Consider the following 23,657-nt stretch of genomic DNA (forward strand, 5'->3'; position numbering starts at 1 on the left):
ATCCTTCGACTCAACCAAGGTGATGCCAAAAAGGGGGAAGAAGAGCAACGAAGAGCAGCAGAGGCAAGAAGACGTGAGGAAGAAGCCGACATAAGAAGAAGAGAAGGCGATAGGTCAGGAGGAGCCAGTTGGTTCAAAAGATGAACAACTTGTCTCTTCTTTACTTATCGCAGCTGCATCTCTTTTTTGTTTTTCTTCAGTAGGTGTAATAAGAATGCTTATTGTAATTAATGAAATTCATTCTCTCAATGAAGTTCATTTTAATGCTTTCATATTGTTCTTGGAGCACTTAAGTTTTGTCATCACCAAAAAGGGGGAAATTGTTGAATCCGACATTTTGGTGATAACAAACAACAACTCATTGTATAGGAATGTGCTACCAATCTTTTGTACTTCAGGAATCTACTACAACTCCTACCGCAACCGTCTAAACCCTTCAAGTTATCTACCAGAAGCTTGTCAACCGCCTTTGTCTCTCGACCGGTTGCAGTCACAAGCCTATCGACTGATTATTCAAACCAGCAGAGGATAAATCTCTCTACCGGAAGAAAGTCAACTGTTTATCAAGATATCTCAAGACAAATACTTGAGACAAGACGTTCTTTGCAAGATCTTTTATCAAAAGCAGAACCGGCGTATCAGAAGATCTGTTGACTCTTGCATCGAGACAACAGGTTGCACTAAAATGGCAAAAATGCAGAATGGCTACAGATAAAGCATTCGACCGTTTATACCAGTTTTGGACCCTGGAAGTTGTCTGCATTTAAAGAAGAGTACGATCTTCATGCAGAATCATCAATGCATTTATGAAGCATTAAATGTGCATTCAATGCAGCACCAGAACGTTCAAAATAAAGACGTTGATGATTGACCTATATAAAGGGAAGATTGCTCAAGACAAAAAAAGAAGACAAGCAACACGAAAAATCTCAATCAACTCAATCACTTGAATACTATCAGAAGTCCTCATCTGATATACTGAAGCAATACTTGAGCACACTTACAAGATCATTCACTTGCTGCTCAAATAAACCCTCGCCTACAGTTTACATATCTGATCTTCAAGGATCATCCTAGGGTTTCCAAGCCTCTCGACCGCTCTGCAGTTTGAGAAGCTCAACCGGACTGTATTCATTATTGAAGAGACTTGAAGCTACTCTGAAAGCTTCCACCAGTCTGATAAGAACTGAGAATCTTATCTGTGTAAATCTAGGAGTTTTGGATTAGGCATTGGATAAGTCCTAAGTCTGAAGTGGGTGTATTGCAAGACGTTGTAATAACCAAAGTCTTCTAGTGAATTCCTTCCTAAGTGGAAGAAGGGGAGACGTAGAAGGATTAAGCCTTAGAACTTCCATAAATCGTGCCTCAGTCTTTACTGCATATTTATCTTACATATTGCTCATACATCGTGTTATAACTTGCCTTTGCATCACTAAAACCTCTGAACTATTTTCGCACTATTTAAGTTGTTCAAACCATTTTAGAAGTTGAGAAAACAGATTAAGTGAACTAAACTTCACTTGATCATTTTGAAAAAAAAGAAAATAAGTTTCAGAGTGTATTCACCCCCTCCTCTACCCTCTGAACCGATCCCAACATGGTCTACTTACAATATTGAAACTTAAAAGCATATAAAGTTGATTAAATTGATTGATTATTTCAAATTTTGATTGATAAGTTTTATATTAATTATAAAAACAAAGACGAAGAAAATATTATGGAATTGTATCATAGAATTAAGATATTTTCCGTCATTATGATTATCTTATGCGAACATTAATTATTAGTAGATAGCATTCATTAAGTTTCGATATTATAAAGTATTTCTTATTTTACTTATCATAGATAATTCTGGATTTTATTATAGACAGTGTTATATAGGGAAAAAAATCCGGTACTTGGAATGCATAAATTATTTTCTTCCATCCCAATCTTAAAATATTTTCTCTCATATTTTTTTTAAAATTTAAAATAATGGAGGTAATAATGAAAGCTTAAGAAGTTTTTGTTATTTATCAGATTAAATTTTGTTTAAAATAGTGGTGGTATTAACGTAGATGTTTCCGTTTATATATAGAATATAGACTATTAAACACTCTTTATTAAAAGAACAATATTTCATTCCTTCTCTTGTTTGATGGTAGCTTTTAATTTTATTTTGTTTTTGTCGCCGATGAGGAGAACTCATCCATCAGTGTTCTTTTCAAAGTAGAATCCTTCAAACCATCTGCCGAAATTATTGTTTTGCCTGTAGATTTCAAGGTTGAAGAAACTTCATCTTCCAACGATAGAACTTGTCGAAAAAAAGAATTTATATTTGTTAATGTAGCAAATAAATTTTCATGTTATACTTAATTTTAGGGAAAATTGCTTTTTTGGTCCTGTATGTTTGTCACTTTACGATTTCGGTCCTCTAAATTTTCAGATTTCAATTTTAGTCCGGTATCTTTATTGTTTTGGCAATTTTAGTTCTTTTTTCGATGTGGCGCTGATGTGGCACCAATGCAGTGCTGATGTGAAGCTGATGTGTACAGTGCCACGTCAGCATTTTCGAATAAAAATGACCGAAATTGCTAAAAATCAGAACATGCAGAACTAAAACTGAAATATAAAAATATAGAGGACCAAAATCGCAAAGTAGCAAAGATACATGACCAAAATTGCAGTTTTATCTTTAATTTTATGATAATTACCTCCTTATCTCCAGTTTCTGTCCTTTTCAGCTTAGAAAACAAATTTGATTCCTGTAGTAATCCAATAATCTCAACAATCAATATATTAAATTTAAAATAATGATTCTTAAAGGAAAGATTATTAAACCTAACTCTCAAAAAATTTTCCACCATATTTTTTCAGGACATTAGAGTCTGTTACAAGTTTCATGATGACAATGTATATTCCATTAAATCCACAAATTTGATATATAGTTTCTCACTTGAAATTTGAACATAATATTTTGATTAGCTATATAATCAAATTCTTTTGGAATTTCTGTAGCATCGATACCTGAAATAATGTATGCAGGATTAATGTTTGATAAACGTCTATAAAAAAATTATACCTTATCTTATCATAAAGTTATAATGAAAACCTGATTTTTCATTTCAGTCTTCAATTCTAATGCCGTTTTTTTCAAAAAGTTAAGCACAAGAACTATCCTAGAGTAAGAAAACTGCATTTTCAGTGATGTCAACAACTCTCACTTGAATCTTGAACCTAGGGATCAAATGTTAAAAAAATATGTGCCGTAAATATATCAGAAGAAATCTCACTAATTATGATATATTTGTCATATTATTTTGGATCAAACCTCATATAATAATAAATTTTAAGATCATTAAAATACACGATACTTCAAGAGTAATTAACATACCAAAAATTTCAGATTCATAGATGACTTCTGCGCTCGTCAAATCTTTGAAGTTCTTGAATTCAAATATCTTTGACGAAAATTTGTGATCTTCTATTTCGCAAACATTGGTTTTATCGATGAGATTAGTTTTGTAATTGTTCGACGTGGTTTTGATTTTTATTTTATTTTGCGCAACTATCATATTTTTGATAGCATAAAGACGATCTTCTTTGAGTATTGGTTTCAATTTGTCAATGACATTATCTTTGATAGTTGCATGTATGCGCGTTCCTTGAAATCGAGAAAAAAATAATAAATCAAAGTGAGGTTGAAGATAAAAATAAATATCAAAAAGTTAGTAAAATCATAACAACTGGAATTTTAATAGAAGATAAATATAAATCACATAAAGTTCGTGTACCTCAATATCTTAGAATATACACTCCATTGCCGGTTTTTCCTTGCTTTGGTATCGAGGTAGATCGTAACAGTGTATTAATCTTAACTTCAGCGCCCAATGTCAGTCTGAAAGATTTATATCACGAATAACTCGAAACAATGATGTCATTTTGTCTGTACTGAATGGTAATTATGTGGTGACTATTTGAAGAATAACTCTAGATCGTAAATGTTAAATATATTTATACAATATAATAATTGGGATCAAATCAAAATTGAAAATGTTCTCTATTTTTGTTATTTTTTTAATTTTTTTGTTTTTAATTAATTATCGGCGGAAAGATTATTAGTTATTTTGTACCTTTTTTAATTACTGAGATTACATAAATATATCTATGTAGATAAATATATGTAAATATTTATACAGTTTAGAATATTTATAAATCTATATTATATTATGTATCTAGAATAAAATAAGTATTTGCAATAAATATGGTTAACATTGTAAACCAATAAAATTTTACTGTAAATAATTTTCTATTTACATTTCAAAATCTTTCATACTTTTTATTATCTTGTATTCTATTTTAACAAATTGAATCTTCTCAATACTATATTTTTGTTTTTTTTTGGTTTTATTGTTTTTAATTGAAGGTCGAAAAATAATTAGTGGTTTTGTATAGTTTTTAATTTTTAATTACATAATTATATAATATGTATACAAACATATGCAAAGATTCTGGAGATATGTGTATATAAATATATTTAAATATTTATATGGTTTTGAATCTTACTAAATCTATATTATGTAGTTTTGTATTTATTTTTATAAAATGTAGATAGAAAAATATTATATAATTTGTTTTTTATGTTTTCTATATTCTTTTATTTCTAAGAGTTATCTATATTAAAATAAGAATTTAATGTAATCAAGAAAAATTGTTATGTCTGTTTAAGAATGATCTAAAATGAATCAAATTTGAACCTCTATAATATGGTAAATATGATGCATCTAAAATTATACGTACAAGTATTTGTCATAAATATGGTTAATAATGCAAACCAATCAAATTTTACTGTAAACAATTTTTTATTTACTTTCGTTCGAAATCTTTAATACTTTTAATTATTATCTTGTATTCTATTATAGCAAATTGAATATTCTCAATTCTATTTTTTGCTATTTAATTATTTTATAGTTTTTAATTACATAATTATATAATATATATATATACAAATATACGCAATGATTATGAAAAATTGTTTACCTATATTATTTTATTTTTAAGAGTTATCTCAATTAAAACAAAAATTTAACGTAATCAAAAAAAATTGTTATGTCTGTTTAAGCATTATCTAAAATGAATCAAATTTGAACCTCATAAATATGGTAAATATTGCAAACGAATAAATTTTTTTTGTTAATAATGTTCTATTTCCATTCGTGCTCAATATTTCATATTATTAATTATAATCTTGTATTCTATAATTGAAAGTTTTTTTCAATGTTAAAAGAAAATTAGGTAATTATTTTATTTACGGTACATTTTATATCTAATTATTAAATCTTTTAAATTAATTGTATTATTAAAGTAATATAGTAGTTTTTAACAATTATATATATTAAAGCATTTATTTGATATATACGGATTCATAAAATTAATAAATTTGTATAGAGTGATTAAGCAAATTTTAAAATGATAATTTATTTATTACATTTTAAAGTGTAATTTTTTAGCAAATCAAAACATTATAAACTATGTAAATTTGAGTCAATTATATCTGTGAGTTATCTTTATATATTATATATTTATATATCTTTTACTATTTATTAAGGGTGGACATACTAAAATAACTAATTGGTGTCTTGGTTTGTTTTCAAAAATATCTAAACTACCATCACTCCACATCTCATCACCCCAGTTCTCCACATTTTCACGTTCCGTATTTTCCACCTAAGGGCCAAATCTCAAACACATTCATTCCTCTCTTTTTTATATCACACACATTGTGTGTGCTTATTTGCTAGTATATATAATGTACGAAAGATTTGAAATGTGTTTTGTTGCATTTAAAATATAAATAGAAATAAGTAGTGTTTTTTCCCCTTAAAATTTTTGGCGGGATTTTACTATATATGACAAAAACTCCACTTATATATATATATATATAATTTTTTTGTTTAGGTTGAGAGTAAAATTGGATTTGAATCATGTACCAATCAAGTCATTACAATATTTAATTCACGTACCAATTTGTCAATTTAATTATCAATTAATTTGTCAAATTGACTTAATTTTCATATTCCCTCTCTAAAATTCAATCCCTCACTATTTTTTTATAATTATGATATTAATTTTAATTTAATATAAATCAAATTAATTACAAAAATACTCTTAACATCGGAAGACTTATATATTTATTCTATTTTATAATAGTTGAGAGGCACATAGTAACTGCTAACATGAGGACGCCAACTTTTGTTTCCGATTTTACCCTCTCACCATTTCTATCCACTATCCTACTAAACCTCCCACAACCCACTCACTCCACCCACAAAAAATACATATAAAAATAAATTTTATTTTACACACGCATATGCTTTTTTACTAGTATATATAAAAGTTGAGGCTAGCTAACATATATACACTCGTACGTGTGAAGACTATTAGGGATGTAAATGAGACGAACAGTTCGCGAACTGTTCGAGTCTCAGCTCGTTCGGGCTCGTTCGGGCTCGTTTAATGAGGCTTGTTAAGGCAAACGAACCAAACTCAAGCTTTACAATATTCGACTTGTTAGCTCGTGAACATGCTCGTTAACAGGCTCGTTAACAAGCTCGTAAGTCATCTCTTAGACGAAAAATAATAGTATTGATATTTAATTTATAAATTTACACTTTACTTATGAAAAATATTGAAAAATCTATAAAAATTAATTTATTAGAATAAAATTATAAATTTTAATAATAATATTATATATTTTTTCAAATATATAATTTAATTTTTAATTAATTTAATGAATATTTAAATTTATAGTTTAAATATATTAAGCTCGTTTAGGCTCGATAAAAGCTCGAATAAGCTCGTGAGCCATGAATATATTCGTTAAATAAGCTCGGGCTCGGCTCGTTTATAAATGAACGAAGCTTGAACATTCAAAAGCTCGGCTCGACTCGTTTACATCTCTAAAGACTATGATATGTTCTTTTGGAGGCAATGATGCAGTATGAGAATATGGAAATTTTTATGTGAGGATATATAAAAGATTAAATATATATATATATATATATATATATATATATATATATATATTAAAAACTACGTACGAGCTAGTCAAATTAATTTGTATAAAAAGAAGCAATTAATTATGGGTTTTATGACACAACTCCCACCAAAACTACGTACAGGTCAAGTTTGGATATAATTAACTTGCCGTATGTTTTATTCCAGTGGCTTGAATATTCTACTCCCAAACCCACCATCAAACACGAAACATCTCGATACATGCATTTAAGTGAAAATATATGTAAATTTTTTTAGAACTCCAAGGTATACTAATTAAAGATAAAAAAAAATGAGACGTATGATGTTGCAAAAATGGTAGGGATTCACAAAGGATGTATTCGGAAATCCAAATATATACGTGAGGCAAGCCACACATTCGGTACGATATTTAATTTACAAAAATTGTATGACACAGTTTCACGGGTCATTTTTGTTATACGGATATCTTATTTGATCCGACTAATGAAAAAATATTAATTTTTATGTCAAAATTATTACTTTTCATTATAAATATGATCTAAATCAAACCGTCTCACGAACCGCATACTGTCTCTCATGAGACATACCCTATTTAATTGTTACCTGTATCAAATCCATAAGTACAATAGGTAAAGAGATAATTGTTGAGATGAAATAATTGTAATTACTAAGAGATCGATGTGCTTTAATGTCTGAATTGGCTACCAATGCAAGTAATTTGAGCAAGACTTTAATGGTATGAAAATAACTATGCATGGAAGAAGATTTTTTCAAAGTGGTCATTAATGCAGCACGATTGACCTGGCACCCAGGTCTTTATATGAAGTGACGTAAAACGACAAACTCAACTAAAAGAATATAATAAAGTGTTATCTATTTAAGTTTTCATATATATATATATATATTGGCTCCACATTATTATTATTATAATGAAAATTTATTTTTTATGATATCGACAGAAGTGAATAGTCTAGAGTCCGTAAACATGAATGAAATTAAATCCAGAACCGTAATTATTTTATTGAATAAGTTTTACGTGGGATAATATCATATATCTATATTTGTGATTTTTATCGATTTAATTCATATATAAAGTAAAAAATAATATTTTTAATGTAAAAAATAATATTTTTTATTGATTTAGTTGGGTAAAAATTAGTTTTACAAAATTAACTTGTGTAATGGTCTTATATATAAGAGTATTTCTGATTTTCATTTGGTTCAATTCCTTTTTTTTTTGACAGGCATTTGGTTCAATTCAAATATTCAATTTATCATTAAAGGATTTAACAGCTGGTCCAAATTGCGCAATATATCGTACAATTTGATGATTATAAAAATTAGAAATTTTACTGTTAATCAAAGAGAATATGCATAAAAAAAGTTAAAAAATTTATACCAAGAAAAATTAAATTAGAAAATTTACTATTAATCAAAGAGAATATGCATAAAAAAAGTTAAAAAAATTTATACCAAGAAAAAAAATAAATTTTACTGTTAATAAAAGATAAAATATGCATAAAAAAGTTAAAAAATTTATACCAAAAATAATTATAACATTTACTATTAATAAAAGAGAATATCCTTCAAAGGTTAATCATGAATTTTGAAGTGGATGTGTGGTTTTCATGTACCGTGTGTGTGTTGTTTATCAAAAAATAGAATATGCATAAAAAATTTTAAAATTTATACCAAAAGAAAATAAAGTGGAAAATTTACTATTAATAAAGAGAATATGCATATAAAAGTTAAAAAAATTTATACCAAGAAAATGTAATAAAAAAGATGGTGCGGGGAAGCTTGCTTCTGAATTTATCAGCTATCAGAGCCAGGTTTCGATCCTGGGACCTGTGGGTTATGGGCCCACCACGCTTCCGCTGCGCCACTCTGATTTGTTGTGAAAGAACTCGTTTTTGTTTATATTTAATTTATTTTAGAACTAGTTTTCCTCGAAACTGGGCTAGGAAAAGCCCATGGGTTCCAGTTCAACAATTGGGCTTTTAAATTTTCTCTTTGCTTTTTCGTTAATCGTCAAGAAACTGTGAGCAGCGAGCGATTCGGCGGAACTATGGCGACGGAGCTGGAGGAACTCCTTGGCTTTCTCTCATCTTCTTCTCCACCAGTTTGTATTTTTTTTTTGCCTTTGCTTGATGAAAAAAATAATAATTGGGTTTTGGTTCTCTCATCTTTACATGCCAGAAATATACTTAATTGATGCTTGAGTACGATATGTGCCAATATTACTGGTGAAGATGATAAAGAACGTATTTTTCAGCCTTTTAAATAGTTTTCGTTGGTGGGTTTTTATCAAATTTTATGAATTTTTTGTGAGTTATCGATTTGATTGATTATAAGCAATGTGCAGATTAGGAAGGCGGCAGTTAGTATTGTTCGGGATTACACTGGGTCGGAGGATGGGTTGCAGTCTCTTGGAAAATACTTTAGTGTTTCCTTTCCTTCGTTGGCTCTCCTTCTATCTGAAAATAAGGTATTTAATATAACGATTTACTTCTACTTTTGGTTGATGAAGCAGTATGAAGTTACTGTAGCTTTCCTGAGCCTTGATGTTGCAGTAATTTAGCTTATGCTTGGATGAGATGATGAGATTAATGGAATTGAGAGATAATTTAAGTGATGAATATCAAGTTATTGCTTTCTTCTTCTTTTTTTTTTTAATTTTTTTTTTTAGAATTTAAAGTTTATTATACTAATTAAGAAGTTAAAAATGGAAGGGCAAGTTGAAATTGGTAGCTGAGGAGTTTTAAATTGACGGACCTCAAGGATTTTTAAACGGGTTTGATCGATTTAAAGTATTATTATTATTTTATTTCAGGATCGAAATGGACTCTTAGTTCATAGCTTTTTGAAATCCGATGAATAGTTTAGTAAACCAATGATAGCTTCTGACATACATTTTTTAGTGGTGGCAAAGAAAGTGTGCTGGGATTGATTCAACCCTCTTGAATTTACAACAGATTGGAAGGGATTAAATGATATTAAAGAATAAAAAAGAATAACTGTGTAAAGATGCACAGAAGAAGAGGGAAAACAGTTTTCATAATTGTGATGTGAGTCCTATCTTTTCAGGGTTCTTGTTCTCAAATTGGAAGTACCTTTGGTTGATAATGTGTGTTTCTCACCTCAGAAATTAATCTTCATTCTTATTTCTTCTTAATCTGCTTCAATTAAAACACATTCTAGCAGCATGTGTCATTTGCTTGCATCGATTATATCTTTCTGAAATTTCTCTGTACTAATTGCTAGGATATCTCCCCCAACAATGAGTACAAAACCATCAGCACACTCTGTAAAGGTCTCTTATATGTGTTTGTGACTGACAATGTCCTGCTCGTGTCTGAGAATTAGAAATGCGCAATTAATTTTGCTCATAAGTTTCTAGTGATGCAATGCCATGGGATTCAACTTCAAGCATCTTTTCTTTAAAGGTTTAAATGAAATTGAGAATTTTTTTTGATGGGTGGGTGTGTACTGTTGTGCAGTGAAATGAGTTGGAAAACACCGATGAATACCTTTTAACTATTTTGGAATCTAAACTTGTACCACTATAAGCACCCATAAGACTGAAAGTCAACCACATGGAAGTGGTACCTACAAGCACAGTCTTAGGATCAATATTGTGTGCTCACCTTTTGTCTAAAGTTGGCAACGGTAATATATCAAGATGAACAATTCAATATTTGTGTTTACCATATCTCCTTGCCAAGTTACTAAACTTTGAATGATCATGAATATGCTCTGTTTTAAATGCTTAGTTGTGCTGTTAATTCCTTCTTGTTTTTTCATTTGTTCAGGAAGTTTCAGAACCTGCAGCAGCAGCACTTGTTAATTTGTCACAAAACCCATCTTTTGCAGAAAAAATGGTCGAAATGGGCATCATCAAGACATCAGTCGATATTTTGTACCGGAAAGATTGTGACATTACTCACTTGCTGATCATGTTACTCGTTAATCTCACACGGTTGGATTCTGGTATTGAATATTTGCTTCAGGTGGCCTTTATCCTCTTGTTACCTTTTAATGTTTTTTTTTACTTCTTCGTGAATCGGAAATCTATTCTTGTTTGACACCATCGAGAATTATACCTCGTTGGTTGATAAATCTAAATTCTTATCCCTTGATCTCTTAAAAGTAGGAATTCCTGAATAACTAAAATTGTTGTCATGAATGTTGATTATTCAGCAAGGAGATGAGAAGATGCATGGTCTGTATGTCATGAAGCTGGTGAGATCATTCTGTACTTCGTCTAGTGAGAAAAGAGGTGGGTTCTAACTTCACTTCGATTTAGATTTCCTCGGTGATAAGATAATTTTTATGACATTCCATCTTTTCCAACATGCATGTAAGCACCATCCTTTTTTATTTATATCAGGTGATCCCTTTGAACACGTGGCTTCAATACTTGTTAACATTTCTCAGAAAGAAGCAGGAAGAAAGCTTCTGCTGGACCCTAAGCGGGGACTTTTGAAACAAATTATCAGACAATTTGATTCTTCTAGTTCATTGCGAAAGAAAGGGGTATATTATTTCTTTTTTTTTTTTGGTTTCCCTGAAAAGCCAATTTCAACTTGGGTTATCTTCTTTCAAAACCACGCTTGATAAAAATGAGACTGAAACCAAGAGCGGATATTGGCTTGAAGCTTATATTTGATGTTTTAGAATCCTTGAGTGAATAATTTTAAAATGAAATTTCAACCTATGATCTTTCTTTTTATTTTACAGGTGTCAGGAACCATTCGAAACTGCTGTTTTGAAGCTGATAACCAACTGCAGGATTTGCTTTTGATCTCAGAGTTTCTGTGGCCTGCACTTCTTTTGCCAGTTGCTGGAAACAAGGTTATATATGCATGAATCAAACTTTTCTAGCTTTCTGAAGCTGCTTGCTCTTGAATTTGCACCCATGGGAAATCAATAGCACATAAGGAAACGGGTTATTTGCACAAATAACCTTGTGCAAAATTATTTTTATGAAATAACCTCCGTTGGCTATTTTCATGACTGACTGAGGTAATTTTTTAAAAAGAATATTATTGTATTTGTGAATACAGGGTAAGCTGTGCGCCTGTGCAACTGAATGTGAGCAACTGGGTTGTTTTGTACTTCTTGATTCTTTGACAATTAAATCTAAGTCTGGTTTTTCTCTTAAGTTTCTTGTTTCTGCATATTTTGCTTTATGAACGTCTTAATTCAGTATGCCCTCTAATATACTGACATGTGATAGATATACAGTGAGCAAGATATTTCTAAAATGCCACCTGAGCTCGGGAGTGCACTCTCAATAGAACGAGAAACAGTAGCAAATCCTGATATCCGTGTTCAAGCACTGGATTCCATATATTTACTCGTGTTACAGGTGAACTAACTTGTTTTTTGACTAGGGTAAACTTTTTCTTGAACTAGTCTGAAATGTAGTCGTTATTTCTTTTGCCTAAATAGATTGGTATTTATCACCACATTAGAAAGACTCCAACTTTTAGGCCATGTTTGGAGATGAACATCACTAGTTGGAGTTTTAATGAGTTTTTTCTTGTTACTCTCGAATGAGCTGCGGTATTTTTGTCTTAGGATCCCTTAGTTGCAATATATCATGTTCAAGGTCGAACATGTACGACGACATCCTCGTATAATATCAAATCAAAAGGCATTTTCCGCCTTCTTCACACGCCCTTATTTGCATGTTCCAGGAAGCAGGTAGGAGAGCTTTCTGGTCTGTTAATGGACCCCGAATACTTCAAGTGGGGTATGAAGATGAGGAAAACCCGCAAGTAATGGAAGCATTTGAGCGAATTGGCTCATTGGTACGATTTAAATAACGTTCATGCGAATCCCTTTGTTTCAATTAAATCACATAATAAATCATCACGCATATCCAAGATTGTAACACATTCTTCTTTATTCCAGTTGATTCAAGAAGATGGAAGCAGCCAAGCCTCCTCATAGGTTTCACATCAGGCGTATGGGTTGCATACTGGTTTGCAAGACGTTTTGTGGATTCGTTTTGTGTCAGTTTCCTGGACAACTTACGAGCTGCGAAATTGTGGTTTCGCCATATTTCCAGTATTTGTTAACGTCTGCTGTTCTGAAAAATGAGATAGTGGTCCAGATTATTATTTTTTTGGTTCAAGATAGAGAACCAGATTTTAGATATGTGTTCATGTTTATGTTTGAAAAGGAGTAAAAGTATTATTATATGGAGTATTTGGCAATGTAATGTGGTCATGGGAGTATTAGTTTTTCCCCCCAACAGAAATATTTTATTAGTAACTGAAGTCGTTTAATTTAGTGCAATTTCATTTTTAACTTGTCTTTCGCTGGAATAAAGCATTTGGTATGTACAAATTCTAAACTCGGAAGTAAAAAATTTCCTCCCTAAAGTTGAATTATCAAAAGTTTCAACATTCATTGAACTTTATCAGTATAATGTAACGTTCGTTGATTTTATTCAATTAATGCAAGTAAAAAAAAAGTTTTAAATATCAAAGGCCAATGGTGAAAAAATAATAATTTAGTAGACCGAATTTTTCTTTTCTTTGTTCGTGTTATCATATGATTTTTATACACTGGGATTGCTCATTCGGCAATGATATTAAAAAGTTCATGATTTTAGATTTAAATTTATAAAAGTAAAGGAAAAATTGCAATTTAGAATTTGTATATTTGCTTATTATTGATTTTCTATTTTGCCAAGTTCGAGCCTTCCCGATTGCTATCTTTTTTTCCATGTATTTTTGGTCTCTTTTGAGTGGGGTTTCAGGGTAGGTGGGGACTTGTGAAAAAATGAACTGCAAAACCAAGGGTTTTTTTTTTTTAATTATTAATTTTAAAAAATAAATAAATTTTAAAAATATTTTAAATGACGGAGGATTGCAAAACTTCGTTGCAAGCGGACACTGCATAACCTGCAAAAATGCAAGTCCCCAAGTCACTTTCTTTTCTTTTCTTTTTTTTTTTTTGTTTTGTTTTTTAATTAATTATATAATTATTAAATATTTTTATAAAATCATTATTTAGATAATCTTTTATATGTTATATAAATTTTGTAAAAGTTTGATTTATGTTTGGATTGAGTTCGGTTTGATAAATTTTTTAATAGTACTTTACGTCAACCCGACTTGAATATAATCGATTTAATATTTTTAACCATTACGTTTTTTATTTTCGTTTTTTTAATAATTTTTTTATTTGGACATAAAATCCAAAATTTAAAATTAAAATTTAGAATTTTTTAGAAACAAAATTCTATATTAATAATAAATAAATAATGATTTTATTAAAATATTTATCAATTATATAATTAATTTTTTTAAAAAATAAGACCCAAATATATATTCGAATTAACTCATTTTTGTTTGTTAATAGAACTGAAAGACCTCCATAAATCCAAACAAATTAAAATAAACCAACAACTACGCTAACCAACTTTATAATTAAAAATATAATATAAAATAAAAAATAAAAAAAATATTTGTTAAACCAATATTTCTATAAATATAAATGATCACAAATAAATTTCTTTAATCGGTTTAATTTTTTTAACCATTAAATTTTTATTTTTTAATAATATTTTTAGTTGAACTTCAAATCCGAAATTTTAAATTAAAATTTAGAATTTTTGAGAAACAAAATTCTATTAATAACAAATAAATAATGATTTTATTAAAATATTTATCAATTATATAATTAATTAAAAAAACCCCGAATATATTTTCGAATTAACTCATGTATGTTTGTTGTTAATAAAACTGAAAGACCTCCATAAATCCAAACAAATTAAAATAAGCCAACAACTGCGCTAACCAACTTTGTAATTAAAAATATAATATAAAATAAAAAATAATCAAAAATATGTGTTAACCAATATTTTTATAAACATAACTGATGACAAATAAATTCATTTAATCAGTTTAATTCTTTTAATCGTTAATTTTTGTAAAATTAATTATATAATTAATAAATATTTTTATAAAATCATTATTTATTTATTATTGATATAAAATTTTGTTTCTCAAAAATTCTAAATTTTAATTTTAAATTTTGGAATTAATTATATAATTATTAAAATTAGGTGGGGACTTGTGAAAAAATGAACTGCAAAACCAAATCCAGTTTTAATGTTTGAGTCTTTGGAATTTTGGCGCCAGAGAAATGCGCCAAAATTCCAAAATCCCAACATTCCCGCCGTTAATGCTTCATGAACAATCAAGATCCCTTTGTTTTCTGGGGGACTATCCCTTGCCCTAAATACCAATTCATTCTCAAATTTCACAGACAAAACACAAGGATCAGACTTGTGCGGCGACCAACGAAGAATACGTGCTCTCCTACAATAAATCTGGACTGAGTTCTTCATCTTTTTTATGTAAGTCGAGTGTTCCTCTTAGGCTAATGTACGACGATTGTTCTAAGTTCGAAAAAATTGCTGAAACTCTCTGCTGCGGTGATTTTTTCCTTTATCCCTGAAAATTTCTATGAACTGAGCAGCTGGCCTTTTTCTGGAATGATGTGTTTCATTTTATTTGTGAGGAAACTGGAATTGTTTATCTTCATCTTCTCTTATTAATTGCAGCACTGTAGTATTTAAACGATTCATGCTCGATCACTCGACTTGTCCAAATTTTTACATTGCATTACATGTTCGTGGGTTATTTAACATTTGCGAGCTTCTTCGCTCTAGTAGATTCAAGTATATTTGTAATGTTAGTAGGAGTGCGAACTCGGCGGCGCATTGTTTAGCGCAATTCGCCTTGTCTTACTCTTCACCTATATCTTGGATTGAAGGTGTTTACCCATCTCGGTTGATGGATGTAGCTATTCTTGTTGTTTCTAATGAATAGTTAGTTAATATCTAAAAAAAAATAAAATAATCCCTCATACAATTTTTATCTAAATAATTCCATCACACAAACCAAAACCAAGCGAGCCCTAATGTTTTTCAGCTTTTTTCTTTGGCCTACACTTCAAAAGCCAACCACAAGAGGCTCAAGAATTCATTCAAATTCTTGGAAATGGATATGTCAGATATAGCCAGGAAACTGGGCCTCTCCGAATCCAAGCAGCTCATCCGCAAAGCCGCCGAGTTCCGTCGTCTCGCAGATATTCAGTTTGATTCTTCAATCATTGGCGTTGTAAGCCCTCATTGGGAAAAAAAAGACCCATTTCTATTTATTGGAGAAATATGCTGCGATTTTTTTGAAGTTTACACTGTTTATGCATGTCTATTGATTTTCAGGGGGAGGTTTGTAAGGCCATTATTTGTCTAGAGATTTCTGCTTCCAGGTAATTCCCGCAAATGCTTACCCTTTATAATTCTTGAGTTGGAAACTTTTATTTGAATTCGTGGAGATGATTTTTGTTAATTCTGTGATGTTAGGATGGAAGTTATGTTTGATCGACAGGCAGCTGTGAAGATGAGTGGGATGTCTGAAACGGCTTATAATAGATCCTTTAATTCAATGCAGAATGGCATTGGTGTGAAGTAAGAATTGCTATCTTTCATGCTAATTTTTTTTCCTAGGATTATTGATTTGGGACTTCAGAATTCAGATTTAATATCTTTTGTTTTTGGGGATAGGAATAATCTTGATATACGAGAATTGGCTATTCAATTCGGATGCGTCATGCTCATTCCCTTCGTTCGCAAGGGTCTCGCGTTGTAAGTATTTGATTTAGCACTGCTTGGTTTCTTGTTGATTATCATCTATAAATTACTTTAAGTTGATTAAATGCATTTGATTGGTTATTAGTTGAAAAGACTTGATCAAGATTTGATTTTTGGGGGGGTTTTAGCAAAGCTTAAGCGAATATACTTTTGAAAAAATTGTAGGGAAAGTTACATTTTTAAGTGAACTAAATATGGCATTATGGTCTATTGCAATTTGCAAGCTAGGGCACTGGTAAATCAGTTCCGGAAATTTAATGTATTTTTGGATTGTGAACAAATTATGTTCTTTTCTTGGGAGGGGATAGGGATGTAATGTTGCTCGTTATTGGCTTTATCATTGGTTGGAATTCCCAGATTCGATTGGTCATTTTCAGGTACAAAGATCGGTTTCTTGCTTCATTGCCCCCTTCCCGCAAGGGGAGTACTGACTTTGGTCGCCCTGTTTTTACTGCCATAGCATTCTACCTTAGTGCCAAGAAACACAAGGTTGCAAAGGAATCTTGAATTCTCTCAACACTTTCTTCCATTTTACCATCATCTCATATGAAATGTGTGGGAAGTGTTTTTAATGATTATTTTGTGCAAATTCTGCAGGTTAAGGTAGACAGATTTAAGTTGATTGAGCTTGCTGGCACATCAGAATCTGAATTCTCTGCTGTAAGAATCACCAGCTTCTCTTTGATGAGTCATGATTTGTTATTCTGTGTTCATTTAACAATGCAATTTCAGGTAAGTACTTCAATGCTTGCTCTATGCTTTGACCTCTTTGGGACGACAAAAGAAAAGAAGGATTCTAAAGAAATTAAAGGAAACCGAGGTAATATAAATTTGCTTGGATACGCCTCTTCAAGCTAAATCAAAAGTCTCTTCATTTGTTGATATTCTCGACAGCTGGATAGACTAATTCAAATCTTCCACTGGATGCCTTTTGTTAAATTGATGAATTTTCTTCTTATTTTTCGTCCTTGTGATGCAGAGCTTTTAGATGCATTACCGGACAAGAGAAGGGTCGAGGATGGGGGCTATTGTTCTGATATTGGCGAGGTAATCATCTGCAAATGATCTCAGCAGAGTTTTATGTGCATTTTCCTTGCAAAAACCGAGTAATTCTTAAACAAGTAACCTTCACAATCGGACTTCCATCTCTATGGTTCTGTGAAATATTTTCCAACACTGAATTTGTGAACGAGTCTTGTTCCCATCTGTACTCTTTAAGCAACAAATTATAACCCCAAGTTGGTTGATTCACTTGCAGATTTCTGCTTACAAGAAGCGTAAACTAACAGAGAGACGAGATTATGATAAGTGGAAATCTTGTGTTCTCCAGTCTAATAGCAGCAGCAAGATCACAGGTAGTGAATGTAACCCTTTATCCAAAAAAAAGAAAGAAAAAAAGGAAAATCAGTTCAATTCTTGAATATATTTATGATAATTGTGATGTTAAAATTTATAGGTCCTCCTAACAAGAGAGCCAAAACTAAACAAGGTACGCTTGATTTTCTGAAGAGGCTACCTAAAGCTACAACTGACGTTCAACCAACGACATGATATCTTGAGGAAAACATGGTTGTGTCATCCATGGCTCATGCATTTGCATGAAGAATTCAACTTCAGTCTTTTTGACAGATTATGTTCGAAATTTGGATATAATGCCGATCGAAAGTCGAGGCACAAGTTGTATTTTTTTGAAAAGATGATATGGCCCTGCACGTGCATGGAGATCTTTTTCTAAGATACAGTGTTTTCCTTGTCATGCTTATAACATAACTAATCGCAAAAACTTCCAACTTTGGGTGTTTATGAATTTCCTTTACAGCTATACTTGAATGTATGTATAAACAGTTGAATGCAAATTGACTGGTTTTCATGAATAATGTGGTTTAATTTTAAGTTCATTCATCAGTTTGGAACCTAATGCTACGTTTATCAACAATCTTATGATACAATGCTTCAATCTAGAAGAACTTGATCCAACTAATCGTGATCTTATTATTCTTATTGATCCAATTAACCGTAATCAAACGTGGCCCAGATTTGCTTTTGCACTATATTGTCCGCAAATGTCCATTCCCGTGAACTGAACACGCGGGGCATACACATAGACTTGGTCTTGGGCATTGGCTCGGGCTCAAGCTCAGGCTCAGGCTTGAATGATACCATACGTACACCATCCCCATAGCTCGTTGCATTGGCTGGTCAAAAGGCCAATTGGGTGTGGCACATGCGAGTTATATTTGATCATCGGAGAAATTAAATCTGACTGATCAATCTATTTTCATTTTTTATGGAATGGAACTCACTTTATTTATCACAAGTCACAACGGGTCAAATGCAAAAGGTTTGATCTCTCGTTTATTGCGCTACATGTAAGGGGCAGACAACGGAGTTCGAAAAAGACACAAGTTGAGTTAGATGAATCACGATGGAGCTAGAAAACTCAATTAAAGATGATAAAAGTGATCTTTATTGGATTAGGAGAGCGGTGTGGATAGATCAATTAGAAAAGGAGTTGCTATTGTAAATTTCGATGATACAATATTATAGAAGAGACAAAGTTGAATGGAGGTCGGATGCAACCACCGGCTTCCCACAACTCCTTCTCTTCACTTGTATTTACATCCAAATTCAACTAGCAAGAAAGTGTTGGATCGGCAAATGTCCAAATTCAACCAGCAATCACTTTTATACGAATCTTTGGAATAATGGAATGTTTTGCAGATCAAAGATGGTTGTTTTCATACTCTACCAACTCTCTGGTGACTGAATTTTCCAATGCGCTCAGACTGCGTTTACTTGCCTTGATAAATGAGGATATCATTATTAATACTGATCACTAATCTTATGTTTAGTTGCAAAATTAAAAATCATTATAAATCCTTAAGTCCGTTAATAATGATATTTAAAAATGATTCTTAATCTTAAATTTTAGAAGGGATTATAAATTTGTACATGGTAAAAAAAGAAAAAAAAAGGCAATCCTAAATTTAATCCATCAAACAAAAAATATTATTATTTTTTCATAAGCACTTCATATCCTATCAAATTTTATTAATAATCACATTTTAATTCGTGTTTGCACAATCTCATCTCTCAAATTAAACGCATCCTAATAGTAATTGGTTGAAATTTGAAAAAAAACTACGTGTAGACGAGTCAGTGGAAGACCCTAACGAACCCACTTTAACTCGGGTGTATTCTATCTAAATCAGTGTTCCAAAAAGCTTGCTTAACAGACACTTAATCTCGCTTAAGATTTAATGTGCTTAAGCTCAATTAAGCGACCGTTTTTTAGAACTGAAGATTTTCTTTGTTTTTTAAAATAAAAATATTTTTATAAATATGTATATTTATAGTTTAGAACTTGAGTTATCTATTAAATTATATATTTATGAATAATCTAACATTTTATTTAATGTTTGTCTTAAAATAATTAAAATTATAGCAAAAATTGAAAACACTTTCTCACGCTTAAACTCGTTCTAAGCTCGCTTCATCTTGAAAAGCTTAAAGCTTGACCTCCACGCTTCGACGCGCTTCACACTTTTTAGAAACTTGATCTAAATATTTAATAACATTAGGAAGGTGCACGTGCGATGTACATGATGAACCTAGAATTATATATATGTTTATTAATGTCTAGTAAATATTACAAATATCCAATCGAAAATAGTCATAGACATTGTTTTCAAACTAAACAAAAAGATATAAAACCAAAAAACTGAAATATATTAATGTTAATTATAGGTACTATCTTGCGCGGAGCCACCCCAAAGGTTGGAGTGCTGCTCAAGCCCGGTCTAAGTTTTTTGTTTTTTTTTTTCCTTTTTCCGATTAGTATTAATATGTATGTATGTATGTATGTATGAAGTTTCAATCATATGGACAACCAATATGGGTAACCACGTGAGCAACAACTGCGTTTATGTATGTATGTAAACTTTTAAGCTTAACAATAATCTCAGCCCAGATTAAATTTTTATTTAGAAAAAAATTTGTTCCAACTCATTTTCTTAAATATATTTATACATATTTGGTCCAACTTTTTTTTGAAATATATTTGTGGTCTTTGATTCAAAAAATTATTTTTGAAAGAAAATTAAAGTAGATGATGAGAAGCACATTCTCTTCTTTACATCAATACCAATCCAGATTTCTTCCAGTTCGTTTTAAAATTTAAATTTTTATCTATATTTTTGTGTTTATTAGATTTACTTGATTTCATTGATGTATGTAATTGTGGGTTTCTTAAAAATAAATGTGAAGCAAAGTTATGATGTTTTTTAAAATTATTTCATTTAATTTCTAAAATTTTCTATACAATTTTTGCATTTTTTTCATTGAAAAATGAAAATAATGTGTGTTTTCAAGTGATTCACTGGTAGGATTTGTAAATACTGTTTGTTTCACTTAGAAAATGGAAATAAAATTTTTTGATTTTAAGTTTCATTTCATTTATCATAAACGAGATATTTTTTTAGTGGCTCACGTGTAAATTTTTCCTTGTGTTTACTTTAAACATCAAATTTTTCTTTATGTGTATATTGTAGAATATATATTTAATAAGAAAATTTTATATATTATTTGTGTGAACATGATATTTTTTTACATCTCCCAAGATTTTTCAGAGTCAGCTCACTTGAAGCATTATGTCTTAAGTAATTTATGTTTTTTTTTCATGTCAATATGTAATTTTATAGTTACTGTTAAACATTTTGCAACTATTTCTCAGTGTTCTAAAAATCCCCGTCTAGGCGCTGGACGGTGACCCGCCGCCTCGACTAATGCCTGGGCGGTGCTCTGGGCGTCGCCCAATTAATTGGCCCCCTAGGCGGCGCCTCAGCCGCCTAAGCGGCCTGGGCACCGCCTGGGTCACCTACTTCCTAGTCGGTTTACCCATTAATAAAAAATTAAAAAAAAATTAATTTTTTTAATTAATAAAAAAAACTTAAAAGTAGATATTTTAATTTTTTGAAAGAATTTTACACATAAACTGAAAAAACATAAGATATAAAAATTATTTTCCATAGTGAAACTCATAAATATTCCAAAATTTTAATTTTTTTAGGCTAAAAAAAAACCGCCTAGGCCCCGCCTAGTCGTCTAGGCGCTAGGTGGTGGGTCGCAGCCCGACTACCGCCTAGCGCTTTTTAAAACATTGCTAGTATTTCTTGATTATAAATTAGTGTTATATTATATTTTGTAAGGCCCATGATTATTTAATTTTAATTCAAAAATATTTAATTTGAGAATATTTAGAGTTTAGAATTAAATTCTAATATTCTTAAATTATTTAAGATTAAAATTGAATTAAAAATATTGTTTGGAGCCTGATTTGAAATTATGCCAAAGCTCAGGGACTAAACTGCAATTTGGCTATATATATCTTAATTCTCAATTGTAATATATCATTTCCAACGTGAATTCATCAGAAAGAAGGCACAAGACGGCTGAACCTATTCCCACGCCATTTTTATCATCATCAAGTTCCGATATCTCGCGATCCGGCCATCAGAATTTCGAGATAAATATATATCTGCGATCACCGTTCCAAAAGCTTCGTTTTGGTATAAATTTTATTGAATTCTCTCATACTTGATTTTAAAGTTGAAGATGGAATTTATTTATTCTTGGATATACATATGTGCTTGAGCTAGTACTGATTATATATTCGAAGACGGATCGGAAAAAGAACGTCGATTTGAATTGTTGTGAATTTTTGAAAAAATATTGGAAATATGCAATTCTGATTTGTGTTGATGTTGGCCGAGAATATATTGATATGTTGAGAATGATGTTGGATATGATTGGTATATTGATTTAGATATTGTTTCGGTTACCGATTTTTAGCCGTTATGCCTCCTATTCGCGAATTGTCAAGACTTTGATATAGTTGATTGAACAAATCATGATTTGAGTTGGAATCTAATCTTTCTAGATTGTATGTGTGGCGAACCTAGATGGTCCCGAAAGGGGGCGACCGGCCCCCCTCAAATTTAAAAAAAAAAGTACTATATATGTAATATCTCTTTTAAATACATGTTTAAATTATGTGACCACCTTTTTTTTTTTTTTTTTTTTTTAATAACTAGTACTATATATGCGCTATTTATAAATTATAATGTATGGGCTAAGTTTTAAGTTTTAACTAAACATGGGTTGGGCCGTTAGAATCTTAACCATAAAATCTAAATTTTAATTTTTAGATAGCCTGTATAAAGAAAGGGCAACTTGTAGATAACTCCCTAAATCAAACATAACTTTTAATTTACTCCCTATATTTGTCTTTCCGAAAATGCCCTTGTCGTTATTTTAATCATTATTATTTCTTGAATTATCAAATGTGGAATCGGATTCAAAATTTGATTCACTTGATTCATCAAGATAATAAATATTTTCATCATCGGATGAAAATTCAATTGTTTCTACGAGATAGAATCCAATAGTATATATTTCTTCAAGAAGTTTAATTTTATTTTTCTTTTCGTTTCGTTTTGGACATTCATTCGCATAATGTCCTTCTTCGTTGCACAACCAACATGTGCAATTCTTTCCTTTACCCTTTGGGAAAGGTGGTTTTTTGTTATCAAACTTTTTATAAAATTTTATTTTATAAGGTTTTCTGAAATTTTTTTTTTAAATTTCTTTTTCTTATAGGGAGTAAATTTCTTATTAAAAGATTTATAAGGTTTATTAAATTTATTCTGTTTCTGTCGTTTTAAATATTTGTGTGACATGTTCGTTTTGCAACCGTATTCTTTTACTGTGAATTCCATTTTGTCACAACAAAGTTTATTGTTTTGTTTGTAGGATTTAGAGATTTTTTTATTTAGTGTTACTTCATGACATTTCTTTGTTATTATGTCTTTGATGAATTTAATAGCTCCTCCTAAAGTTTTAGCATAAGGACTAGTTAAGAATTCATCTTTACTGTGTATAGGTATATTAGGTATCTTATTAAAGA

General features: G+C 30.6%; 2 protein-coding genes and 1 non-coding gene across 5 annotated transcripts; 2 read left to right on the forward strand and 1 right to left on the reverse strand.

Moving 5' to 3' along the window:
• Positions 1-8,837: 8,837 nt before the first annotated feature.
• TRNAM-CAU (transfer RNA methionine (anticodon CAU)) lies at positions 8,838-8,909 on the reverse strand. The gene has a single exon. It is a non-coding gene; the product is annotated as a tRNA-Met (tRNA).
• Positions 8,910-9,027: 118 nt separating this feature from the next.
• LOC140871859 (uncharacterized) lies at positions 9,028-13,333 on the forward strand. 3 transcript variants are annotated; one of them, XM_073274598.1, is made up of 10 exons: positions 9,028-9,139; positions 9,383-9,505; positions 10,830-11,027; positions 11,218-11,296; positions 11,408-11,553; positions 11,758-11,871; positions 12,084-12,163; positions 12,265-12,388; positions 12,720-12,833; positions 12,937-13,333. In XM_073274598.1, the coding sequence occupies exons 1-10, from the start codon at positions 9,086-9,088 to the stop codon at positions 12,973-12,975; spliced, it is 1,071 nt and encodes a 356-aa protein (XP_073130699.1). In that variant the 5' UTR covers positions 9,028-9,085; the 3' UTR covers positions 12,976-13,333. The 3 variants fall into 3 exon arrangements, with proteins under 3 accessions (XP_073130699.1, XP_073130700.1, XP_073130701.1); XM_073274600.1 differs by lacking the exon at positions 9,028-9,139 and adding an exon at positions 9,165-9,313; XM_073274599.1 differs by lacking the exon at positions 12,084-12,163 and having other exon boundaries at positions 12,257-12,388; positions 12,937-13,332.
• A 1,965-nt stretch (positions 13,334-15,298) lies between these two features.
• Positions 15,299-18,517, forward strand: LOC140872266 (origin of replication complex subunit 6). Its single transcript, XM_073275084.1, has 11 exons — positions 15,299-15,394; positions 16,000-16,160; positions 16,265-16,311; positions 16,406-16,510; positions 16,607-16,687; positions 17,071-17,182; positions 17,291-17,353; positions 17,426-17,513; positions 17,673-17,740; positions 17,952-18,048; positions 18,150-18,517. The coding sequence occupies exons 2-11, from the start codon at positions 16,041-16,043 to the stop codon at positions 18,242-18,244; spliced, it is 876 nt and encodes a 291-aa protein (XP_073131185.1). The 5' UTR covers positions 15,299-15,394; positions 16,000-16,040; the 3' UTR covers positions 18,245-18,517.
• The last annotated feature ends 5,140 nt before the right edge of the window (positions 18,518-23,657 follow it).

The sequence above is a fragment of the Henckelia pumila genome, unplaced genomic scaffold (assembly GCF_033568475.1).
Source record: "Henckelia pumila isolate YLH828 unplaced genomic scaffold, ASM3356847v2 CTG_461:::fragment_3, whole genome shotgun sequence".
Taxonomy (NCBI): domain Eukaryota; kingdom Viridiplantae; phylum Streptophyta; class Magnoliopsida; order Lamiales; family Gesneriaceae; genus Henckelia; species Henckelia pumila.

What these genes read in the sequence shown, in the direction of transcription:
- LOC140871859 (XM_073274598.1), top strand. Translation starts at nt 9,086, where the DNA reads ATGGCGACGGAGCTGGAGGAACTCCTTGGCTTTCTCTCATCTTCTTCT. An exon ending in TTCGTCTAGTGAGAAAAGAG is followed by an intron (nt 11,297 to 11,407) that starts GTGGGTTCTAAC and finishes TATTTATATCAG; the next exon opens with GTGATCCCTTTGAACACGTG. An exon ending in TCTTTGACAATTAAATCTAA is followed by an intron (nt 12,164 to 12,264) that starts GTCTGGTTTTTC and finishes ATAGATATACAG; the next exon opens with TGAGCAAGATATTTCTAAAA.
- LOC140872266 (XM_073275084.1), top strand. Translation starts at nt 16,041, where the DNA reads ATGGATATGTCAGATATAGCCAGGAAACTGGGCCTCTCCGAATCCAAG. An exon ending in CTAGAGATTTCTGCTTCCAG is followed by an intron (nt 16,312 to 16,405) that starts GTAATTCCCGCA and finishes CTGTGATGTTAG; the next exon opens with GATGGAAGTTATGTTTGATC. An exon ending in TAGCAGCAGCAAGATCACAG is followed by an intron (nt 18,049 to 18,149) that starts GTAGTGAATGTA and finishes TAAAATTTATAG; the next exon opens with GTCCTCCTAACAAGAGAGCC.